Source organism: Stegastes partitus, unplaced genomic scaffold (assembly GCF_000690725.1).
Source record: "Stegastes partitus isolate 25-593 unplaced genomic scaffold, Stegastes_partitus-1.0.2 Scaffold1187, whole genome shotgun sequence".
Classification (NCBI taxonomy): Eukaryota; Metazoa; Chordata; class Actinopteri; family Pomacentridae; genus Stegastes; species Stegastes partitus.
In genome coordinates this window covers 179,182-204,980 of record NW_007578918.1, presented here as the reverse complement: position 1 = coordinate 204,980, position 25,799 = coordinate 179,182, and the positions used below count along the sequence as shown (strand labels likewise).

The 25,799-nt window shown below is 41.1% G+C and overlaps 1 protein-coding gene across 1 annotated transcript in view; it reads left to right on the top strand.

The window, feature by feature from the left end:
• The window catches only part of LOC103368676 (protein-methionine sulfoxide oxidase MICAL2-like), a 93,761-nt gene that overhangs the window by 22,418 nt on the left and 45,544 nt on the right, over positions 1-25,799 (top strand). The window contains 10 exon segments of the mRNA XM_008297117.1: positions 3,341-3,705; positions 10,693-10,900; positions 13,266-13,382; positions 15,105-15,206; positions 17,125-17,280; positions 17,370-17,470; positions 22,621-22,878; positions 23,319-23,434; positions 23,613-23,739; positions 25,512-25,602. Of these exon segments, the coding sequence (XP_008295339.1) occupies positions 3,442-3,705; positions 10,693-10,900; positions 13,266-13,382; positions 15,105-15,206; positions 17,125-17,280; positions 17,370-17,470; positions 22,621-22,878; positions 23,319-23,434; positions 23,613-23,739; positions 25,512-25,602 (1,540 nt within the window). The 5' untranslated portion in view covers positions 3,341-3,441.

Below are 25,799 nucleotides of genomic sequence, written 5' to 3'. Positions count from 1 at the left end.
CAACTGGCTCCTCTGTTCTCTGGTTCTGATCCATGCTGCATGTATTTATGGATCCAGTATTGTTTATTTTCCTCTCAGTCTCTCTTGTAGATATGATGGGATGTGATTGACGAGAATATCTGTCACCAACAATACCGGCTTGGCTCAGACAGACACCAGTTACCTCTAAGAAGGTTAGAGGTCTTTAGAATAATCCTGTGTTGAGAAGCTTCAGTTCTTACATTAAAATCTTTAGATGCGGACCGTTTGACCTCTGGAGTCCGACAAGATGCCCCAAGGAACCAGGAACCAGGAAAGTTTCCGTGATGGAACACGGGAGGTGATGTTCTCCTGATCAGCGCCTCCGCTTCCTGCTGAGTTGTCGGTTTTGTTCCTGGAACAGTTTGTGCAGTTCAGCAACAATGCTCTGCTGTGTACATCTGCTGTGCTCCGGGGCTGTTTCTTTTTGCATTTTGCGGCTCACAGACATGCTGCAGGCGTGTAATTGTGACTGCTGAAGTGTTTTTCCTGCAGCGCTCGAGCTTCTCCCATGACTGCTCAGCTGAACCCGTCCGCGCTCCGTCATAATCCCGTCAGGCATTCGGCCGGGCCGGAGCAGGAAAATATCTTTGTTGCAGAGAAAGAAAAGGAGAAAAAAAAAAAAGGCGGTGTGCCTTAATTGACGGCTGGTGGAGCTGTGCAGGCGTGTTGTTGTTGTCGTCGGCCTGTACAGGATGTTACAGCGAGCCCCTGGATTCCTGGTCCAGAATGCAGGACATGACACTGCAGCTATATGAGGCAGCTCGTCGACCTCTGCAGGTTATTTTCAGTGCGAGCTGCAGACATTCCTCATATTTGGAATGCGGCCTCTCCGTTATATGATTTCAGAGTTTTCCGCCACATTGTCTGTTTCATATCCCGTTGCTCCACACGGGAACATGATGCACGTAATCGCTATTTCAGGGTGCAGAAGTGAAATCTGTATGATTTCGTTGAGTCCACTGATAAAACTTAAACGATGCAAAATGATATTTAGACGTTTGCACCATTTTAAAACTTTACTGCAGGACATAAATGAACATCCATTACATTCAAGGCAAACAAGTCCACTCAGTGCAGATTAAGTCAGGCAGTTTCTGGGTCGATCTTTGTTTTCTGGGAATTTCTGAGAAATTCAAATTACCTGTGAAGCCATTTTAAAGGCTCAATATCTCCAGAAATAAAACTCCAACAGCCATGAGATGCAGTGACGACTCAGACAGAATAGTTTATATCAGATCAGAACCATTGAATGGATCCAGCAGAGGACACAGTTTGAATTATTGGACCTTAAAAATGGGGAAAAAGTGCAAAATTTCCACTTGATTTTGGTGTTTTGTCTCCACAAAGTTCTTGAGTGTGAGAACTGTGAGCTGCTCACACGTGAAAATACATCAGTTTGAGTTTATCTGTTGTTCTGGATCCAAAATGAAGTTCTGTGAAATATTTTTGGCTGAATTTGGAGAATTTCTTGTTTTCAGACGTGTAATTTTTGCATTTTCATCCGTGAAGCCATTTTAAAGGTTCAATATCTCCAGAAATAAAACTCCAGCAGACATGAGATGTGGTGAGGACTCAGACAGAATAGTTTATATCAGATCAGGATGATTGAATGGATCCAGAAGAGGACACAGTTTTGATTAATTATTGGTGCTTGAAAATGGGGGGGGAAAAGTTCCTTTAAAGTGTCTATCTATGGATGGATCCATGGTTCTACTAGAATCCAGTCTCTGGTCACATTTCACCACCTGTTGAGGCTCTAACATCAGCAGAACCTGGTGTGGTGAAGTTGGACCAGACCAGGTTCCAGGTTTTGGCTATTCTGACACAACAAAACACCAGTATAGGACGATTTGGACCATTTTTGTGTCATTTTGGACATTTTTTTTGTTGAGAATTTTAGGCAGATCTGCAGTTATTTCAGACGGACAAGATGGTTTTGAGCAGATCATAATGATTAAGTGACTCCGAAAGAGGAAAGATTTTAATTATTGGCCTTTGAAAATGGAAAAAAAGTGCAGAATTCCCAATCCAGGCTGGTATTGTGTCCCCAGACAGCTCCTGTAAGTGCATATATATGGAAGGATCCATGTTTTCTACTGAAATCCAGTCTTTGGTCAACATTTCACCACAGATGACTTAAAACTTGTTTAAAATGGCTCAAAATTTGTCCAAAATGGGTAAAGATGCTCCAAAATAACTTGAAACGTGTCCCAAAAGACTTAAAACTTGTGCAAAATAAGATAAAAATGGTCTGAAATTGTCCAAAATGATGATGATAAATAATAATTGGCCTTCGGAAATGGGGAAACAAGTGCCCCACAAAGTTCCTGTCAGTGTCTGTCTATGGATGTATCCATGGTTCTACTAGAATCCAGTCTCTGGTCACGTTTCACCAACTGTTGAGGCTCTAACATCAGTAGAACCTGATGTGAGCAAAGTTTGATGACACAAACCTGTTCAAAACGTGTCTAAAATGACGTAAAACTTCCAGAATAACTCAAGATTTGCCCAAAATGACAATAATAAATAATAAAACAGTGAAACAATCCTACTAACATGGACAGTCTGTGTACCCAGAGACTAATAAAAACACATAATTTAGCCAATTTGTTGCACTGAAAAAATGTGAGTTTATTTAGAAACAACTCCACAGATTCAGGGATTATCTGGTCAGAGTGAGTCCGATCGGCTGCACCCAGTGTTTCGTTTGTTTGACAGAAGTTTCTGCATTTGCCTGTAAACTAAAAACCAACATCCTTTGTTCTGCAGCGACGTGGAGGCCAAACGGAGATCTCGTTGGCTGCAGAGCGTTGGAATGCAGTCAGAGCAACGCAGCTTATCTGCTTCCATCAGCTGTAGCTCAACCTCTGGAGTAAAATCCACGACTGCTGGAAGCCACAGGTTTAAGTTTACGTCGCTCTCCGTCAGCAGCTGTCGAGAATTTGCAATTAAACGCAATCTGAGGGGATTTGAAGGATCTTTTTTGCAGGTGATCTTCATCTGGAGCAGGATGAAGCTTCTTTGTTGGGCCTCAAAACTTCCTCTGGACAGGAATAATAGGGAAAGTGTTGAAATGATCTGTTAATTTATAGATAAAATGGGTCCACCAGGTGAAATGAATGGTCTTTGCGCTGGATTGCATCATAGTTCACTGCTGTTAATGCACCTTCTCTGTAAGCTACATGAGGTTATGCTGTAAAATAAGCTAAAGTAGGAGCATTACAGAGAGGACGATGTCCTATTTGGCAATAATCGTCACACCAGGCGCCTGTTTCTCGACATCTTTTCTAAAATCATCTTTGCTTTTTGTTTCTTGCAGAAGCAGCTGAACATGCTGGGAGTCCAGTGCTGAAGGAAGCAAACGTGGAAGACGAGAGCTAGCGTTAGCATTAGCGTGGACGCCGGTCAGCAGCCGATCGGATGGGGGAGACGGAGGACGAGCGGACGGCTCAGGCCAGTCAGCTCTTTGAGACCTTCGTCCAGGCCTCCACCTGCAAAGGGACCCTGCAGGCCTTCAGCATCCTCTGCAGGCAGCTGGAGCTGGATCCGCTGGACCACAGCAGCTTCTACAGCGCGCTGAAGGCCGCCGTCAGCTCCTGGAAGGTCAAAGCGCTGTGGACCAAGCTGGACAAAAGGGCCCAGCAGAAGGTCTACAACCAGAACAAAGTCTGCCAAGGCACCAGGGTAAGAACTGCAGCTGAGTCTGAATGGTAGAAAACTAGCTTAGGTGGAGCTTTTTCGTAGTTGCAGCAGTAAAGACCCGATCACACCAGAAAAAGTGAAATCTAAGAGTTGTTGAGGAGCTGCTGTAGCTTGTGAGCTAACCGCTAACACGCTAGTTGGGCTACATCCACACCAATATGAAAATGATTACCGTAATTTCTGGACTATAAGCCGCTACCGTTTTCTTTGAACGCTGCGGCTTAAACAACGATGAGGCTAATTTATGGATTTTTACGAATTTTACTCGAGACCAAAGTGACGCTGAGAGCGACGACGACAGAGAGACTGAGGAAGTGATGACGTGATTCTGAGGCTGTTCAGCTCCTGGAGACACTGAAGAAGACGACTTTAGTGGTTTTAGTGCAGGAGGAAGATGAAGATAGCCATCAGTGACTTTTCCTGGTAGCTGCTGGAGTTTTATTTCCTTAACCAGCCGTGTTATGGGAACTGTTCAGAAAAAAGCATTTGTGTATGTTAGCGGTACGTATTTAATTACATGGACACCTGCAGCTTATTACGGTGGCCCAGAAGTGTCACAACAAAACAAAAGCCACAACACAACACAACAGCTGCAGGGGAAGTTGTTTTTCTTAACCCGGAAGTGATACTGTGAAGTGCACCACCACAAGACGTGGGCAGAAGCCGGAGATTGTTGGAAACAACTCGAAAGTAAGTAAAATACTGATGGCAAATAGTGTCCATTAATCTCGGTATGTGCTATTAGTAAACATTATTTACAATCAGTATTTTACTTACTTTCAAGTTGTTTCCAACAATCTCCGGCTTCTGTCCACGTCGTGTGGTTGTGCACTTCACAGTATAACCTCCGGGTTTAAAAAAAAACCCAACAACTTCCGTTGCAGCTGTTGTGTTGTGTTGCGGCTAATTTTTTAGCGTTGTGGTTAATTGTGTTGTGTTGTGGCTTATTTTGTTGTGTTGTGGCTTTTGTTTTGTTGTGACACTTCTGGGCTACCGTAGCTTATGGACAAGTGCAGCCTGTATATGAACACAACTGGTTTTCTTTCTAAAGTTAGTGGGTGCGGCTTATATTCAGGTGCCTCAGTAGTCTGGACATTACGGTAATTTTAAAACAGGTGACTTCTGTTAAGGTCGTACCAACCATCCCTGTCAGGAATGTTGTTTTGTCCACAATCCGATTAATTTTAATGTTTTAGGTCCAAATTTGCAAAGCAAAGGTACAAAGCGGCTCCAATGACAGAAGCTTCAGTGGCGTGAAGGTGATTTAAATGCTGCTCGTCCTTCTCAGGTTGTTTTTGTACAACTCCACTGTTCAAATAGTCCCAAATAGACCCACGCTTTGTTAATTAGAACTGTTTTAATTCAAGAGGAGAACTGCAGAAGTCGTGGTGTTAATTCTGGAATTCAATCCTCTGCTTCAGAAACAACCGAAGCACTTTCTCGTGTTATGACGGCGACTCTATGCAGCGTTTTGTTGTTTGTAGCTGAACTGTGAGTCACCACCAGAATAAGTGTGATGAATTGTGTAACGTAGGAGTGAAGCCCAACAGTCTGCAGTGTTTGCTCTGTGGTCGGCAACACGGTTAAATTTACACATGAGAAATCATCAGATAAGCACAAGACACAGCTTTGGTTGGAGGGAATGTGTTCAGGGTTTGTCACGACGCCGTTCGACTGCAGGAGGCCGAACCGGGCCGAAGGATGAACAGCATCAGTGTTTGTGAGAAAAAAGTCTTTTCTTGAGTCGAGGAGAGCGTATATTCCTTCTGAAATGATGTCTTTAATCTGTCAAAAGCAAGAAAAGGGGGTCAGGAATTTGGTTTATTTCTTCAAAAACCCACATTAGGAGCTTTGCCAGTGTGGATTTGTTGAGAATTAATTATGTGAGTGGATTATTTCTGTAATTTTATGCAAATAAATAATTAGATTATTGTAATCCCAACACTGAGAAGCTTTTGTTTTTGTGTATTTAGCTTCAGTGTTCAGTAACTGGGACCCTTTTTTTTTTTTTTTGTCAGATTTTTTTCTGTTTTGTTAAATTACAGATAATTACTCGTAAAATCACCAAAACAATACGTATATACTCTGCAGCCCTAAAGAAAAACAAAAAACGGTAAATAATGTCCACATCAAAAATCTGTATTTTTACAAATATTAATTTCTTCTTTTACACACAATTACACATTTTTCCCACATTTAGGTCAATGAGAAATATCATTACTTTACAGATGTTTGGCATTATTTAATGTTGTTTTACAGATTTCCCGTTTTGTTAAATTGAAGATAAAATTTTGTAAAATTCCAAACAATTATAATTTACATGTTAACTGTAAATTAAAAAACAACAACAACAAAAACAGGCCTAAACTGTAAATAATGTCCACAGCAAAAATCTGTATTTTTACAAATACTAATTTGTTCTTCTACAATATGTGACTGTAAAATTACACAATTTTTCCTGCACTTAAGTCAGCTAGAAGTATTATTATTTTACAGATATTTGCCATTATTTAAATGAATGTAAAATGTTTTACAGATTTCCTGTTTTGTTAAATTGAAGATCATATTTAGTAAAATCAATTAATTATTAATTTACATGTTAACTGTAAATGAAGAAAAGGCCAAAATTATAAATAATGTCGACATGAAAAGTCTGTATTTTTACACATATTAATTTGTTCTTTAACAATGTGCACATATAAATATGAACGGTTTTACTGTATTTAAATCAGCAAAAATTGTATATTTTTATTAATTTATTTTTTTATAAGTAATTGCTGTTATTTAAAAAAATATATATATATAGAATATGACAAAAATATAAATCCTTGTTTTACATATTTTCCCTGTTTTGTTAAATTGAAGATAATATTTAGTAAAATCAGAAACAATTAGAATTTACATGTTAACTGTAAATTAAAAAAAAAAACAGGCCTAAACTGTAAATAATGTCCACATCAAAAATCTGTATTTTTACAAAGAACAAGTTGTTCTTTAACAATATGCACATATAGATATAAACAGTTTTACTGTATTTAAATCAGCAAACATGTGGCTTTTTTTGTTCGTATTTGCTGTTATTTGAAAGAACAGTTATGTGTATTAAGGATTGAAAAATGCTAATTAGTTTTTTGACTCTTGTGTAGTTTTTTTTTGTTTTGTTAAAGTACAAATAATATTAGTAAAATGCTTAATTTACATGTTCACCATTAAAACGGCCAAACGTGTGCATGATGTCCAATGCTGGCCTGTGGAGGACGTCATGTCCTTTAAATGTCGAGGCTTCTGTCCTTCGCCGCACACGTCAACAGTCTTCAGACTAAACTCAAACCAGACAGGATTCCTCTTCCACGGCAAAGCCTCCGTCAGTCATGCTGCTGAACACGCTCTGGTCACCATGGCAACACTCCCGATTCTGGATTAGGGCGACATCGTTTACAAAATGGCTCCAAGCACAAAAAGTGGACTCTCTTCATCACTCAGCCATTCACTGTGCCGCTAACGCAGCCTTCCACACTCACCACTGTGACCTCTATGAACCGGTGAGGCGGTCCCCCTTCAAACTTCACCACTGGTTTCATTTACAAGCCAGTTCTGGCCCAGACACCTCCCTACCGGTCCTCTCTTCATCACGTCGTCCATAATCCTTATCATACTGGGTCTAATGAACACATCAAGCTCATCAGCCCCAATACTTCTGCTATTTTTAGCCATAACTCCTTTGCAGCAGCTAACAGCTAACGAACCTTATGAAACACTCTCAAACTCTGCTCACCACCTTCAAGCTTCAACAGACTGTAGTCGACTGGTGCTGCTGCTGATCACGCTGGACTTTACTTACATACTTCTGTACACTGTCTTACACCTCATGCACATCTCTTTTCACTCACATGCACATGCCCTCGTGCTTCCTACTGTTTACTTTTGTCCTATGTTGTGTTTAAGTGCGTCTGTAATTTACATGTGTGTTTGTTCCTGCTGCACGGCGCCTCCCGGCCAGGTCGTGTTTGCTAAAGAGAACTGGTTCTCAAGCATTTTTACCTGGTCAAATAAAAATAAAATTAAAAAATCATTCAAAATCTATTTTTTTTTCAATACAAACGCTAATTTGTTTTTGTACAGAATGTGGCTGGAAAAATGTACAGTTCAAGTAGCTTCACACATATCTGTCGTTATTTTCACCTTTTCTAACATTTTTCAATATCTTTTTTCCTCTCGCCTTTGCTGCCAGATCAGTTTTGTACATTTTGTTTTTATTCTAGAAGCTGAACCTTCCACTGGTCACACTGTGCTGAACGTTTCACACCGACACGGCGTGAAAGTCCACATCTGGATTTCACGCGATGCTGCTGGTGTGTCACATTCTGGGTCATGTGCTGCTGTCCGACCACGTATTTATATTTATACGCCGGGGAGAGAGCTCCTATCTGAGGGAGAAGATAAGGCGTCCGCAGGGGAAAGAGCCTCGGAGGGAGATTAACCCAGAAGGGCCGGGCCAAAAATAACAGCCCCGCTATTATTCCAGACATTTTTGCTGCTATTTGGAGAAATATGCTGCAGCCGAGGCCGGGTGGGCCGTTTACCCTCTGAAACGCTTAAAGGCAAAATTAGGGCAGATGATTGAGCAGTTTGGAGGGTTTTTTTGCAGCTTAGTCGTGTGTATTTAGTTCTTTTACATGGAAAATGGTGCAAATCGCCGCGAGTCACACTTCAGACCGTTAGAGTAACATTACCCAGATGGAGGCGAGAATTGTTTTTAATTTCCCTCGTAGCCGTAACTGGACCTGGAAGTCAGACTTTGAGGGACTTCTTGTTTTCTTTTTCTCTTCTCAGTCCATAAACAGAACAAACACAAGATCCTGTTTGACACTTTACTTCTTTCTGTCACGAGCAGGAAGGTGCAGAAACGCCAGTCGGTCTCCAGCTTCTGCAAATTCTCGTAGTTTAGTCGTAGCAGCTGGACCTGCTTGAGTTCCTTGAAGACGTTCCACCTCTCATCCAGGAGGCTTCATCAGCTCTGACTGACTGGTTGGGAGATCCAGATATCCTTAAGGAGCCGTTAACACCTGAGTTTTAATTGGGGGTTTGTTGCTCCTCCCCCTCGTTATGCGAGTCGCCCAATTGAAACCCAAACTCAGGATGGAAGTATGTGGAACTCCCAACTCGTCAGTCAGAGCTGATGAAGCCTCTTGGACGAGAGGCGGAACGTCTTCAAGGAACTCAAGCAGGTCCAGTTGGTTACTGCACGAGAACAACCACGACCTGGAGGACTGAGAATCTCCACAGACATCTTCTGCAAACAATTTAGAAAAGACAGAGCTTCGTTGTTCCTCCGATATTCACCGTTTGACTCCTGGATGTTGCTGCTGCTGCTTCAGTAATTTAGGAGTGACATTTGCTTTGTAAGTGCTTGTTGGAATTAAACGTTATGATGCTGCAGCGTTCTACCAACATGTCCTCAAAGCAGCCAGTACGTTTTCTTGTCCTCTTACACTGTCTGCAGTTCAGCCCAGAAGTCGCTTCACCATGCTGAATGTATCTCCAACAACTTGCTTCTCTGTAAACGGGTTTTTCTGCATTTATTTTATCCATCCAGTAGGTTTGGTTTTCCTCTCAGCCTCTGTTGTCGTCTGTTTGTGACATAATTGTGACATAAAGTCCAGTTTAATTGGAGTTTTGTAAAACTTTAAACTCTAAAAACAAACTCTCAATTCAACTCAGCCTTATTCACAAAGCACTTGAACACAACACAAGTCGAAACAAAGTGCTGAACACAACATCTAAAACGATTTAAAACATCTAAAATGCAAAATACGATAAAATTCTAATAAAATCATTAAAGAACAATAAAACGATAAAACAGGAGCGTCATGCCGGTTGGAAGGCCAGGGCGTAAAAATTAGTTTTCAGACGGGTTTTAAAAGTTAAAAACTAGTTCAAAAAATAACCCCAACCCAGTTTGCATCAATGTGTTTGAGTTCAGACGACTTCTCAGGAAATTATGTTCAACCAACAAACTTTATTGAGTTGATGGAATCAGTCGGTCCTTCAAAATTAAAGGTACTTTTTTAAGTTGATTGCTCATAAAAATTTTAACTTTTTCTCATTCTGAAGGAATTTGTCGATGTCGAACTTAATTACTGTATAATTTAAACAGAAGCGTTTTTAGGTTGACAAACTTTAAAAGATGAATTCATTTATTTATTTATTTTTTGTTTCATGTAGGTTTGGTTTTCCTCTCAGCTTCTGTTGTCGTCTGTTTGTGACATAAATTTAACATGAAGTCCAGTTTAATTGGAGTTTTGTAAAACTGTCGGTAACATTTTATTAGTGATTAAACTCTAAAAACAAATGACAAATGTTCAACCAACAAACTTTATTGAGTTGAGGGAACCAGTTTTTCCTTAAAAATCGAAGGTACTGCTCATAAATATTAAACGTTTTTCTCACGTTATTTGAAGGAATTTGTCGGTGTTGCACTTCATTAATATAATTATAAACAGAACCGTTTTTAAGTTGACAAACTTTTAAAAAATTAAGTTGCCTTCATTCCATTTTCTATTCTTATTTGTTCATGTAACAGCTTTTATAATATTATCATAATTGCTGGTATTTTATTTATTTTGACCTGCAGTCACTTTAAAACGTACTTGATATCATATTTATCCTTTAAAACTCAACGTTAACCTTCAGAATTTGTCCATTTTTAGCAGAAATCTTGAGTTCATGGTGCAGAAAAATAAAATTCATTAAGTTAGCTCAATTCAAATTTAGCTTTGAATCAATTAACGTGCAGATTAGAGGTTTAATTGCACGCACAGTACATTACTATGAAAAAACAACCAAAATAAAACATCAGAATAACGTTTGCAAGCTTTCTCTTAATCAGTAAATTGGATGTTTTTCTTGTTGTGGTTTTCCGTCACGATGCAGATGTTGGTACCAAACGTTTCGCCTCCTCTCCTGCAGTGTCTGATCATCGGCGGGGGTCCGTGTGGCCTCCGGACCGCCATCGAGCTCACGCTGCTGGGCTGCAAGGTGGTGGTGATCGAGAAGAGGGACACGTTCTCCAGGAACAACGTTCTCCACCTGTGGCCCTTCACCATCCACGACCTCCGGGGCCTCGGGGCCAAGAAGTTCTACGGGAAGTTCTGCGCCGGATCCATCGACCACATCAGTGAGTGTCGATCAGGAGCTGCTCTCGTTTTGATGCCCTGATCAGTAAATCTGTCGGGAAGTGAAGGCGTAGCGACACATAAAACACACGTTTTCAGCTCAGCAGAGAAAACAGTGTTTTAAAAACGGTCTGAAGTGCCTCACTGGACTTGATTCTTCCTCTAAGAGTCAAGAAAGAATGAATGTAAGAATCGCCGACAGATGCACGAATCAAATCTGCTCCACCTCTAGAAGTCCAGTCAGGTGGTTCGCCGCAGATTGTTTGGTGCTTTCAAAATGCAAAACGTCGTCAGCTTTCATGTGTCTGAGCTTCAAACGTCATCATCTGTGTTTCCTCTGCTGCGGTTTCCATTTAACTCCCATCAAACACGTGGTTTTAGTCACTTTTTGTGGATTTTTTTGTAAATAAATGGTCGATGTCTGCTACAGTTTGCTGCCATTTACGGATTTTTTTTCCAGTGAAGTGAGACGTTTTTCTTCTGTTTCAAGAAAGTAGGTTAGAACAATCGATCGCTGCTCAGGTCAGATAGTTTCAAAGCTGCTATTTTGTTTGGCTCTGGACGTCTTTTAAAGTTAGCAGACGTGCCAGCAGGGTCGTGGGAGTGTTCCTCCGACTACAACCTAATTTATTTCCATGTTGTGAGACCTGAAAACAAAAAGACGTAGAAACGCTGCTGCTTCACTTTGTGCTCAACCTGAAAATCACATCGTCGGCTCACCAAACCAGCTCTATTTTTATTATCTGCGTTCGCCGTCGCAGCGATTCTGTGACCGTCGGACGGTTTTTCTGCAGCCTGCTTTGCTGCAGTTTGCTTCTCGAGTCTCCTGAGTGGGAAGCTTCCATCTGTGCTTCTTGCTGTCCAGCTTTAGTAACGGTGTCATGTATTAATATCTGCTCCGCTCAGCGCCGCCTCGCCTGGTCTGTGTTTGCAGCCTCGTGAATTATGAAAAACATGAAAATATCAGCTACAGGGGCGCTTTAGAATATTTCTTTTTAAAGCTTTTTTTTTTTAGCCCCAAACACCCAAAATTAATCAGAGACTCACAGAACAGCAGAATTACAATAGTTAATATTATTTTATGGTAATTTAATCGAGGCTTGTAGCAGAAAACATCAAAGTAATCACGGTGAACTTTATAGACTCTAATAAGTGTATAAAGTGTATTACGGTAAATGACATGAAGTTTACAGGAAGTGTAGTTTCTGGGTGAGTTGATCTTCTTCTTCAGAGGTTTAGATTTGTGTCCGTCTACCATCATGGAGAAATCTGATTAGTCATCGTGGAGCTTAGCGAGTCCAAACATGCATCCAGAGCTCCGAGACGCCGAGGCCGCCTGAATCCTCACGAGATCTTGTTAGAACCTTGAAAACTGGGAAACGTACTGAGAGAACTGGCGCTCGCTCGCGTTATTTTTAGTGCCTGAAACGTCGGCAGTTTGTTGCGTGAAATCCAGTTGGTTTCACACCGAAGGACGCTTGGTGCTTCCTTCTTAGGCGTCCTGTGCAGCGGCGCTCTGCTCCCAGAGCTCCTGCACCGCCAGAGCAGCTCAGGAACAGGAACACATCTTCACGTTGAGTTTCATTTTAGGGAAGCAGAAGTAGTCTTTGTGCAGCAGCAACTGCGTTTTTGTTGACAGTCCCACAACTTTTTGATCAAAAATGATCCAACAATAGTAAAACTCTGACGTGGAACATACTTCTGCAGAATAAATATTCTCATTTTTAATTTATTTTTTCCACTTTGTTGATAAATTTTCTTTACTTCAAGACTTTAACTTCTAGTGGAAGTGAAGTCGGGTTACTTTTGCTTAACGTACTGAACATTTCTTCCAGCGCTGGTTGATAGAAGCCTGGCGTTGGCTTACATAAAGGAAGTTCCCCATCAACGGGCTGCAAATAATGATTCCTTTCATCGTTTATTCATTCATTATTTAGTCGTTTGGTCAATGAAATATCAGAAACTGGTGAAAAATGTCGATTAGTGTTGTCGCACAACCCAAATATACTCAGTTTGCTGTCACATAGAGGAAAAAAAACAGAAAATATTCACGTTTAAGAAGCTGTAATCACAGAATTTAGACTGTTTTCTTTAAAAATGACTCAATCTATCACCAGACCAGTTAACTAAAGGAGCTAATCTATTAACTTAATGGATATTAGGAGGGTGGTGAATCTCTACTGATCAGAAACAGATACAGGAAGTCAAATCTTTGTTCTGAAGTACGTCCTTGACAAAGTTAGGATTGTATAGTCATCTAGTTGTTGGTAAACCCATGTGGACTGCTTCACCTGTAGCTTTGCTTTATGTGATTTTTGGATATTCAGCGTGTTCTCTGGTGTGTTTTTGTGCGATTCCTCCCTGCAGGTATCCGCCAGCTGCAGCTGATGCTGCTCAAAGTCAGCCTGATCCTGGGAGTGGAGATCCACGTCAACGTGGAGTTCGTCAAACTGCTGGAGCCTCCAGAGCAGCAGGATGACGACAGTGAGTCTGAAGCTGTAAAACGAACGGCGTCGGGTCCGATCCTCGCTGCTGTAACGAGCTGCTGGAAGGTCCAGAGTCAGTTTTAGGGTCACAACTGTTTTAGTTGCTGTTTTACGTCACTGTGGCTTCTCACGGGTTTCCAGACTAATGCTCGTGATAGTCTGGTGTTATCAGAACGGTGAAGATCAGCGCCACGCCTGCATGTCTCAGCTATATATGGAAGCTGCAGCGTGTGTTGAAATGAGCAGAAAGGACGTCTGCAGCGGGAACGTTGAGGACAAACCGGGTGGAAAGCGGCTCTATTCATAGAATCTGCTGTTACTCACAGTTCGGTCCGGTCCGAGTCGGCTTTTCACAGGATCCTGAAGTATGCTAAGTGTCCTAAATACGCCCTGCTGGGAGTTTAACGCTTTAACGCTTCAGGAAACACGACGCGAGCATTCAGCAGCTGAGACCGAAGCTGCCGCACAAATAAATACCCACAGGGAAGGAAAACGGTTTTCTAACCATCACTGGGCCAAAGATTTACAGTCTGTAGGGTCAGTCCATGAAAAACCAACCAGTCCAGCTGGTTCTGTGTCTGCAGAACCTTTATCTACTGACCAGAGTTCTACCTTCAGACTGAGGTCCAGGTCCTTGAAGTCCACAGAGGAGGGTCCAGATTTATCACCTTAATGGACTTTTTCCATCATCTCTGAGCCTCAGAACTTCATCAGTACAGCAGATAGACACATGACATTTAGGAGGAAGAACACATCTGGGTTCTGGTAGAACCTGACACCAGATCAGTTCTACATCCATCCAGGAGTCATAGGCTGAAGATAAAAACGCAAACAGTCCAGTTATTGGTCATTTAAAAAGGACATAATGTCCAACCCAGGCTGGTACTGATCCATAAAGTTCCTGTCAGTGTCTATCTATGGATGGATCCATGGTTCCACTAGAACCCAGTCTCTGGTCACATTTCACCACCTGTTGAAGCTCTAACATCAGCAGAACCTGATGTGGTGAAGCTGGACCAGACCAGGTTCCAGGTCCCAAAATGTCTCATAATTATCCTACATGACTCAAAACGAGTCCAAAATGACTCCAAATTATGCAAAAATGTCCCAAATTAGTCCCAAAATTACTTTAATTGTCCAACAATTGACAGAAGTTGATCCAAAATGTGTTAGAAATGTAATTTTTAATAACTTTGTTATCATTGTGAGTAATTTTAAACAAATTTCTGGTTATTTTTGACAATTTTAATGGAATTTTAAACAATATATGAGCTGTTTTGAACAAATGTTGTGAAATTTTGGACACTTTATTTCATCATTTTGACCTTTTTTTTGATTCTCCGTTAAAAACTGCAACCAAAACAATTTTACATCCATCAAAGCGTCACAGTCTAATAACTAGATCTGCTTTTTTTCCTCCTTTGAGCATCAATATCACGGCATGTATCATAAACTGTCTGTTTTGTTAAAAGGGAAAAAACACAAAAAAAAGTCCAAAACTGTAAATAATTTCCTCATAAAACAAATAGTCATTTGTTTATTACAGTGTTTGACGACAACATTACACTGTTTTTAAATCTGCTAAAAAAAAACTTTCCCTGTTTTGCAGATATTTGCTTTTTCATTTCAGTTTTCTTTATAATAGTTTAGGAACATTTCAGTACTACTCTGTGGAGCCGCCCTTCAGACGAGATGATGAGTTGCTGTTCTTCCTCCTCAGGTCCTGGGTGGCGCGCTGAGGTCCGACCCGCCGGCCATCCCGTCTCAGACTTCGACTTCGACGTCGTGATCGGAGCCGACGGGCGTAAAAACACGTTAGACGGTGAGAGAACGACGCGCCTGCGCTCAAAGCTCGACTCTGTTTTCGGTGTCCGGCAGGAAGGTTGACGGTGTTTGTGTTTGCGGCTTCATGTTTGGGAGCTTTGTTGTGTTTGCCTCTGAACAGGCGACTCCTGAAGGTTTCACGTCCAGCACTGCTGTGAAACTCATGAACACTCACGACTGTACTGGACTTATAACATGCAGCCCTGAATATCTGCAGCTAAATATAAACCTCAGCTCCGCTCGGTTTCTGCTGCCTCAGTTATACGTCACACAAACAGCTGCAAACATCTAGAAATCCACAATTCCAGCCCAAAATCTGTGTCGAGTTACAATAACGTGAGTTGGTTGAACATTTTTCAGTTTCTTTTATCAAGAAGCAACCTAAAATGCAAAGTCTTGTGCGTCTGTCACCTGTCGGAGTCACACCTCTAACTGTAGCTGAACCCTCTGCTCTGGGTTTGTTGGGTTTTCTGCAGCTCTGTGGAAGCAGAATGAAGAAGGAGAGAGAACTCAGAGACGTCTTTAGTGCAGAGTGACACAAAACAGAAGAGCCGACCAACACGAGTGTTTAGAAACCTGGTGCTGACTCTGTGCAACGTGTCCACAGGTGTTGGAGAAACAAAAGGAGGCTCTGCTTGCTGTAAATGTTTCACCACGTACGCTCGAAATTAGTTCATGTACTCGTCTCAAACTCTCTGTTGGTCACAGCTTAGTTGGACAGAAACTAGATTTTTAGCTGATTTTTAAATATACCACGAAGAACAACGTGACTTTGTTGGAAAATCGCTGTTTTTTGTGAAGTTTTTGTCTTATTCTGTCGATTTCTGACCGATAAAAGGTGTAACTTGGACAATATGTTCAAAACATCTGGTCACATGTCGCTGAGCAAATGATTTAAGTAACATACATTACTGAAAATAAACATAAGAAAACTAAAATATGATGAGAAGAGAAAAAGTACGAAATAGCACGGCAGTGATTCTGAAGTAGCACACGATAAAGAAATATTACACAATAAGTATTAAATATTACACCAGAAAATATTAAATATTACACATTAAATATAAAATATTACTCCAGATAAATGAAATATTACACATTAAATAATAAGTATTACACCAGAAAATGAAATATTACACATTAAATATTAAATATTACACCAGAAAATATTAAATATTACACATTAAATATTACACCAGAAAATATTAAATATTACACCAGATAAATGAAATACTACACATTAAATATTAAATATTACACCAGAAAATATTAAATATTACTCCAGATAAATGAAATACTACATATTAAATATTACAAAATAAATATTAAATATTACACCAGAAAATATTAAATATTACTCCAGATAAATGAAATACTACACATTAAATATTAAATATTACACAATAAATATTAAATATTACACAATAAATATTAAATATTACACCAGATAAATGAAATATTGCACATTACGTTGACGTTGTTCATGAAATTGCAATATTTTTTAAAAATTCTAATAATAGATATATGTATATAAACACACAAACAACTGCATTTTGTTTAAGATGCACAACTGAATAATTTAAAATTCTCACTGAAACGCGAACGTCAAGGCTGTTACTGCACATTTTTTAAATTTAAAAACCCACATATTTACGTTTATGTTTATCACTGCGCTCTAATTATGTTCCTTCTTCTAATGTGTTGCGTGGTCAGCGTGTATTACTGCCTCTGCTTGCTGCATTTTACTTAAATTTATTATTTAAACCTTAAATCGACCAAACCTCCACTTTTGACCAAATTTAACCAGATTTTTTCTCCTTGAGACGCTTAAAAATCCGACGTACCTGGAATACTTCCTCCCTGCAGGTTTCTCTCTCTGTTGTTCACTGCTTCGGTTTCTTTTCTCGTCTCGGCAGGTTTCCGTCGGAAGGAGTTTCGAGGGAAGCTGGCCATCGCCATCACGGCCAACTTCGTGAACAGGAACACGACGGCCGAGGCCAAAGTGGAGGAAATCAGCGGCGTGGCGTTCATCTTTAACCAGAAGTTCTTCCTGGAGCTGAGGGAGGACACGGGTGAGTGAGGAGGAGGTGGACAGGTGGACAACAACAGGATGACCTCTTCGGTTTGCTTCTCTAAAAGCTGCTGCTGCTGCTTCTTCCAGGGATTGACTTGGAGAACATCGTCTACTACAAAGACAACACTCACTACTTCGTGATGACGGCCAAGAAGCAGAGTCTGCTGGACAAAGGAGTCATCATAAACGTGAGTTCACTGACTCTGACGTCTATTGACATCTGGTGTTTTATGTTTTTAACGTTTTGGGTGATTTTGGGAAATTTCACACGTTTTCAGACCTGAAAATGTTCTATTTTTACCCTCAGAAACACTCCGTGAAGCCATTTAAAGGTTCAGTAGCTCCAGAAATAAAACTCCAACAGTCATGAGATGTGGTGAGGACTCAGACAGGATAGTTTATGTCGGATCAGGATGATTGAATGGATCCAGCAGAGGACACAGTTTGAATTATTGGTCCTTAAAGAATGACATAGTGTTCAATCCATAAAGTTCCTGTCAGTGTCTATCTATGGATGGATCCATGGTTCTACTAGAATCCAGTCTCTGGTCACATTTCACCAACTGTTCAGGCTCTAACATCAGTAGAACCTGATGTGTGTATTGACATAAAAACGTCCACAAAATTGACAGTAAATTATCCAAAAATTGTCCAAAACTGACATAAAATTGTCTTAAACAGCCTAAAATTGTCAAAAATCACTAAAAATTGCACCAAAATTACTTACATTTTCTCCAAAAGTACTCAAAATGATCCAAAATGACTCAGAGTCCTCCAAAAATGGCACAAAAATGTCCTAAATTTGTCAAAAAATTGACCTTTATTGTCCACAAATTGACAGTTAATTATCCAAAATTAGTCAAAAACTGAGAAAAACTTTAACAAACAACTTAAAACTGTTTAAATGACTAAAAATAGGCTCAAAATATCTTAAATTTTGTCCAAAAATACTGAAAATTATTCAAAAATGTCCTAAATTAGTCCAGAAATGACCTCAGTTGTTCAAAAATGGACAGAAAATGACCCAAAATTGTCCAAAACTGACATAAAATTGTTCAATGTTCCTAAAAATTGTCCATATTGACAATAATGGATCATTATGAGCTCTTGATAATGGAAAAAAAGGACTAAACCTCCAACCAGGCTGGTGTTGATCCAGAAAGTTCCTGTCAGTGTCTGTCTATGGATGGATCCATGGTTCTACTAGGATCCAGTCTCTGGTCACATTTCACCAACTGTTGAGGCTCTAACATCAGTAGAACCTGATGTGGTGAAGCTGGACCAGACCAGGTTCCAGGTTTTAGACAGTTTGACCTGAAAGCAGTTTATAATTTCCCAAAAATGTCCCGTTATTGTCTGAAACGACTTGAAACGAGTCTTGAATGACTCAAAATTCTACAAAATCACTTAAAATCAGTCCAGAAATGAGTCAAAAATGACTTGAAATTGTTTAAAACTGCTCGAAATGTGACCAGAATTACTCAAGATTTGATTAAAGTGACTATAAAGGTGTATTCATTGTTGTTAATATGGACAATTTAAGTAATTTTGGAGCAATGTTTTACTAATTTTAAACAATTTTAAGTTGTTCAAGACAATTTTATGTCAGTTTTGGACACATTTTGGATAATTTTCTGTAAATTAAGGTCATTTTTGGGCTGATTTAGGACATTTAGTGTCATTTTGAACAAAATTTAAGTAATTTTGTGCCAATTTTTAGTAATTTGTCACTATTTTAGGTTGTTTAAGACAACTTTATGCCATTTTTGGACTAATATATGACATTTTTGCATCATTTTTGGATCATTTGGAGACATTTGAGAGAATTCTGATTCATTTTGGACACATTTCGAGTCATATAGAACAATTATGAGACTTTTTTGGGACCTGGAACCTCGTCTGGTCCAACTTCACCACATCAGGTTCTGCTGATGTTAGAGCCTCAACAGTTGGTGAAATGTGACCAGAGACTGGATTCTAGTAGAACCATGGATCCATCCACAGACAGACACTGACAGGATCTTTATGGAGACATGATGCCACAATCAGTTGAACATTTGTCACCTTTTTTTGCATTTTCAAAGACAAATAATTAAAAAATGTCCAAGATCGTTTTTACTTTTTGAGTCCAAGACAACAAATCCGTAAACATGGCTGCCGTCTGAATTGACCCAAACGGACCCTCTCTTCAGATGAAAACTGTGTTAATGTTGGTTCTGGTTGCCAGCAGATGTTTTCTCATAGTTTTCTATAATTAAATTAACACCGAAGCGCACACACACCGGCTCACAGATTTAAGGGCAGAGAGTCAAAGTGTTTCTCAGGTCGACAGGAATGTGTTTGTTCGGCAGATGGGTGAGTGATGAACCTCCACAGGGACGATGATGATGATGAATGGAGCTCTAATTAAATCCTGGCTGCCTCTCACCTTCCTTCTATCTCCAACAGAGATCAGAGCGTATAAATAAGACTGGACCGTGATGGAAAACTGCTGGTAAACGCTCTCTGTTTTCACCGAATTACCCCAAACACGTCTCGTTTTTCTCCACTGTGGCTCATTTTTCACTTCAACATGAAGTCCTGCAGCTCGGAAACAGAACAACCACGAAGAAGGAGAGAAACTAGAGACGGATCCAACCGAGAAGTCCAAGAATTTGTGCCACGTGATGATTGGTCAATTTAAATATGACTTTGACTCACAGGCAGCCAGTGCAGTGATTGGACTGGCGTGATACGGTCCAGTTTAGAGTACGGTGGTGACTCGATAATCGGCCCTTTACCATTCCTAACCTTGTTTTCCGCCGGTTTTTAGGAAGAACCAACAGAACCCATAAAAGCAGCCTTAACATAGCGACAGCCTTGGATTGTGACTCCGACATGACATTTAATGTCACCAATCAGGATGACGGCGTATTATCTGACTGAACAATCCCACAGATTGGCTACGTTCACACTGCAGGACTTGATGCTCAATGAGGATTTCTTTGTGACTTCCTTCACGTTTCCACTTCAATGCGACTTGTATGTGATCTGCTGTGTGAACTTCATACGACCCAAAAGTGTCCCGCATGCGCAGAAGAGGACACGACGACGTCACACGCAGCGAGCGTGCTCAGTGTTTATGGAAGTAAACATGGATGGTAACGGTGGAGCGTATCTGCCACTCCCCCGCCGCCACCGATGGAGGAAACAGAAGTGTGAGCGCTAACTAAACTAGCATCAGCAGCCAAGTACTGCCTGTGTGTTCTGGACACTTCCACCCCGTCAGAGCGCTGCCCCGGGGTGGAAGTGTCCCCCAAGACCTGGGCGAATATGCAGATATTCATCATTAATTGGGCCCAAAAAGTGCTATTGGGACCAGCCCTACTAGTTATTATAACAACTATGAACAATAATGAACAACTAATGAGCCTTCCAGCATCAAGCCCTCCTCGTATCTGGACCTCCGTCTGGACAATCCGACATAAGAGAAGGTTTTACATTTAGTGTTGGATCATTGAGTCACGACTGTATTTGTACACTCACTGCGGTATCAGTACTTCAGAATGCGAGTACTTCGACCACCTCTGCGTGTTTAAGGACCACTGAGACGCACGCCGGTGTCGAAACTCTGCCTGCCGAGGCCTCCTTCTCGTCTTACATTACCCATTAACGCTGAGTGATTCCTGCCTGTCAGCTGCTCCACAGCCGGAGAACACGTGGTCCAGCTTCAGGCGCCTCATAATAACTCACCGACGGACTCGCTTTCAGTTTGTTCCCGCTGCAGGGACACTCGCAGATCCAAAGTCAGGAATATAGAATCCGTCTCTGAATCCAACCTGGGTTTACATTGACGAAGCTGATGAGATAATAATTCGTCTCTCTGCTCACAAATCAACAGTTATGTATGAATATAAATATGAAGGAGGCCCCGAGGCATCGTTCAGTTAAACTGATCCCTCGTCACTCTGGAGCTCATCAAGGAGCCACAAGCTGACAGAAGAATCAGGAACTGGACTCTGGGGTCTCCTGAAGGATAAATACTGTCGGCTGGAACCTCGTGAATTTTATGTTTCTGATATTTCTGGAAATGCCCAAAGCCACAATCCCGTCATTTAGGAGCTGCACAGTGATAAAAAAGTTTCAAGAAGAAGAAGCAAATGAACTTAATGTGTGTATTTAAATATAAAACGACTAATTGAGTAGGATAGAGCTGAAAGTATGTTTCTGTAAATATATATGACAACTTCACAGCAAAGAAACTGAGAGCAAAAGAAAAACAATTTTTACATCGTAGAAGATAAAATGCTATCATGCAGGTTAAAAACAGGCATTAGTACATTGCTTTAATATACTTTAATCAGCAGATTAAACTGTTTTCATCCCTCTGAACTGGCTTTTTATGTTATTTGTTTTGCTCCCCTTTCATTTTTCGCTATTATATATCGCCCTGCACCGCTATCAAAACAGAAGAACTGTTTTCCAAGATATTAACAATCTCGACATACTATATCTGTATATTATTGTTTACATTTTAAATTAGCTTCCATGTCTCCTCTCTGCTCTGAGTCCGTCATATTTTCTCGGTTGCGTTGACGAGCACAGAATGTGAACTAATGAAAAGACTCTAATTAGTGCAAACAATTTATTTGTGGTACATTTTTAAACGGCGGTGATTCTGAATCTGCAATATTGGACAAGTAGATGAAATAATCTGTGAATGTGAGTGAGTTGAAATGTGAAAAAAAAAAGTGTAATCCATCCTGGAAAGTCCCGCCTTTGAGCAAATTAGCAAAAGCAAACGATAGTGCAGTAGTCAGCTGGTGATACCTTTTGAAAAAAATGCAGCTGCATCTCACAGTAATACAAAACAAACAGAATACTTTTAATGTGAAACACTTGATCACAACAATGGGGGCAAATAGTTTTTTTTATAGAACTTTCATAACAGATTGAGCATGAATGATAAGCTGTACCACAAAAACATGAGTAGAAAGTCTTAATATAACAGATTCTGAACCAATAAAATAACAGTGAACATTTCAGCTTTTTAAAAAATCTTTCATAGTTCCTCAGATATTGTTGTTCAAACAGCCTCACATTTCAATGTGGGGAAAAAAACCTGCTGCCACTGAGTCGACGGGAAATTAAAAATTTATCTTGATGTAAAATAATAGATACTACTTTAAATATATGCAGTTTATTTAATGAAGCAGAAATTGTCAAGCAGACGGCCCCTAAAATGGACAGTTTTATTAATTATCTTGAACTTGTTTATATAAAAACTTTTGCAGCTTTGAAGGATTCGGCTCAGATGTCTGTTTCCTGCCTTAAACCCGCCTCCTGTTCTCTTCTTCAGGACTACATAGAAACCGAGCGACTGCTGAGCCCCGACAACGTCAACCAGGAAGCCTTGCTGTCTTACGCCCGCGAGGCGGCCGACTTCGGCACAAACTACCAGCTGCCGTCGCTGGACTACGCCATCAACCACTACGGGCAGCCGGACGTGGCCATGTTCGACTTCACCAGCATGTACGCCTCCGAGAACGCCGCCCTGATCCGGGAGAAACATGGACACCAGCTGCTGGTCGCGCTGGTGGGAGACAGTCTGCTCGAGGTACACGGAGTTAGCACCATTAAACCTGTAGCTAACACTGTCACTACCGCTAGCTACAATGTGATGCGGCGTTAGCTAGCAACGGGCACCATGACAACGACCTCTGTGATAGTTAATGACCTCCACATTCTGAATACGAGCTGACGTTTATAGGGTAGTGAATCCTTAACCGAGTGGCTAAAATTAGCTTCATCAGTGTGTGTTGTGCGAATTGAGAAGAGAAGGGGACCAAGCACTGACCCTTGAGGAACCCCTGTGGATGGGTTGTGCGGTTCGGACGCTTCTCCCCTCCAGGATTACTCTGAAGTATCTTCCTGAGAGCTACGTTATATCCGTAGCAAACACTGTTATGACGGCTAGCCGCTGTAGCTAGCTGCTGTAGCTAGCTGCTGTTGCTGCTTACCACTCACTGGGTTTAACGCCACGTTCTCCGTTTGCAGCCCTTCTGGCCGATGGGAACCGGCTGTGCTCGAGGATTTCTGGCTGCTTTCGACTCTGCCTGGATGGTGAGGGGTTGGACACAAGGAAGGAGCCCTCTGGAGATCCTGGCTGAGAGGTGCTTCAAGCTTTAAAAACAGCACAGTCATGGGCACATGTATGTTGCGTGTTCAGTTAGCATTTGTTCTCTGAAGGTGATGGTGTCTTTAGATATCTGTGTTCTAACAAAGCAAAAGGTGCTCTGAAGTTCTGCTGCGTCTTAAATCGGCCTCTTCTATCTGTTCTGTTTCCACCAGGGAGAGTCTTTACCGCCTGCTGCCTCAGACCACCACAGAGAACATCAGTAAAAACTTCGAACAGTACTCCATCGATCCCGCAACCCGCTACCCGAACCTCAACTCCAGCTGTGTGCGTCCACATCAGGTCGGTCCGGCGATACAGAAACATGCGTTTGAACCTAATCTAGCATCAGAGAAAAGAGACGAATGTAGTACAAACCTGCCCAAAAGCAGCTGCGTTTTTAGAGGTTTTCGCTGCCTCCGTATCTTTCTGTACAGTCAAATGATTAAAGCTGCATTCAGACGTCATACAGTCCGTCTCTCAGGGAACAGGAAGAAGCAGGCAGCCTTGGACTTGTAATGAGGTTTCTTCCATCTTTGTCTACCGATGAATTACAGCTGCCAGCTTCTAAGAAAGCAACGAAATGAAACAGGACTGAGCCAAGGCCAAACAGGACGAGTCTTCACAGAGCAGACAGGAGGCGGCAGAACATGTCAAATAAACTGCAGAAATATTAATGTGGATGTGTAATAATTTATAAACATGAAACAGTAAGTTGGCTCACCTAATATCAGATTAAAACGTCTTCCTCTCTGAGTCTCTGGAAACTGTAGCGTTAAAATGAAGATTAACTCGCTTAAAGAAATGTGCTTTTTCCGGATACTCGGTGGAAGAGAAATTCCTCTTCTCTGTTTACCAGCAGGCTGGGATTTGTTTTGAACTAAACTCTGCCACAAATGCAGCATTGTGAGATCCAGCGTTGTGATGCCAGCCGGCTCCAACCCCCCGACGGCAGCGACGATTGTGGCCGCGCACAGATAATCATCTAGCATGCAAACTTTTGTGAAGGAAATATTTGGACAGGCGGAAAGTGTCGATGCTCGCATGAGACATGCAAACATATCACATTGCCAGCACAACCACCCAACAATGGCCGCTTTTGTGCAGTTTAAAGGACTCGACGAGGACTAATTGCTTAACATAATTGCTTTAATTCGCATCGTTATTTGTGCACGGTCGGTTCTGTTCGAAGCCTCTGAACCGGACTGTTCTCAGAGCCAGAGCATCAGCAGGTCTTTAGGTATGAAGAAACAGACATTACAGCCTTTGAGGTCACAAATAAGAACATTGTGATCGAGGTTTGTGCTGTAGGAAGATGTTTAATCCTTTTTTATGGGGATTGAGACAACGATATTACACCTGTCACTAGTGCTGGCGTCAGTAGCTTCTGTCACCAAGGGTTGGTTTTTGCAAAAACTTGATTCTTTAATTCAAGTTGATTCGGTTTTATTGGTTATTCCATCCATGCATTTTAGGTTTCTCTACCTGGACAAAACAGCTTATTGATTATTGATTGATAATGCAGCCCAATTAAGAAAGTTGTAAAAGCGTTGTGGGAGAGGACTGTGCTGTAGGAAGCTGTTTGATCTTATTTTAATAGAGTTTAAGACGACCGCATTCTACCTGTAGTGACTGCAAGCTACAGCACCAAGTGTCAGTTTTAGCAAAGCTGAACTCTCATCCATAGATTTTATGTTTCTTTACCAGGATCCAATTAATTTTTTTTTACAAATACTGCTGTAAAGTGCTGACAAAGCGTGGTGTACGAGGTGCTATAAAAAGGTGCCTGTAAAGATATAAGCTGGACTTCTATCCCTGTTGAAGAAGTGTCCTGGTGCAGCGATACTCTGCTCCCAGTGCTCCTGTAACGCTCCCTGGAAGTCCATTCCTCAGCCAACCACCATAAACTAGTCAACCCTTTAGCAAATTTCATTGTAGGGAAGAGAAAGAAGTCGCAGGAAGACAGATCTTGCAAGTCACGCAAAGATTGTGTTTTGTGGTCGTAAATACGTCCCGGTGAACACGTGTGTCAGTACGTCTCTTCACCTCTTTCTATGTTCTTTCTTGTTTCTCAGGTGCGTCACCTGTTCATCGACGGTCGGCAGGACTCGGGTCTCGTGGAACGAGGAGGACTGACTCGTAAATCAGTCAACCTGTCCAGAAGAGGTGAGAACGTTTCCTCGAGCTTCACTCTGGTTCTCAAGCTTCCAAAACATCCAAGAGCTTATTTAGTTCTCACGTTTGTGAAGATCAGTGGAAGCTTATCAGGATAGAAGTCTTGTAGCCTAGCAGAAAATTTCGCATGTCCCTGGTCCAGATTAGCTTCATTAGCATATAGGTGGGTGGGTGGGTAGGTAGGTAGG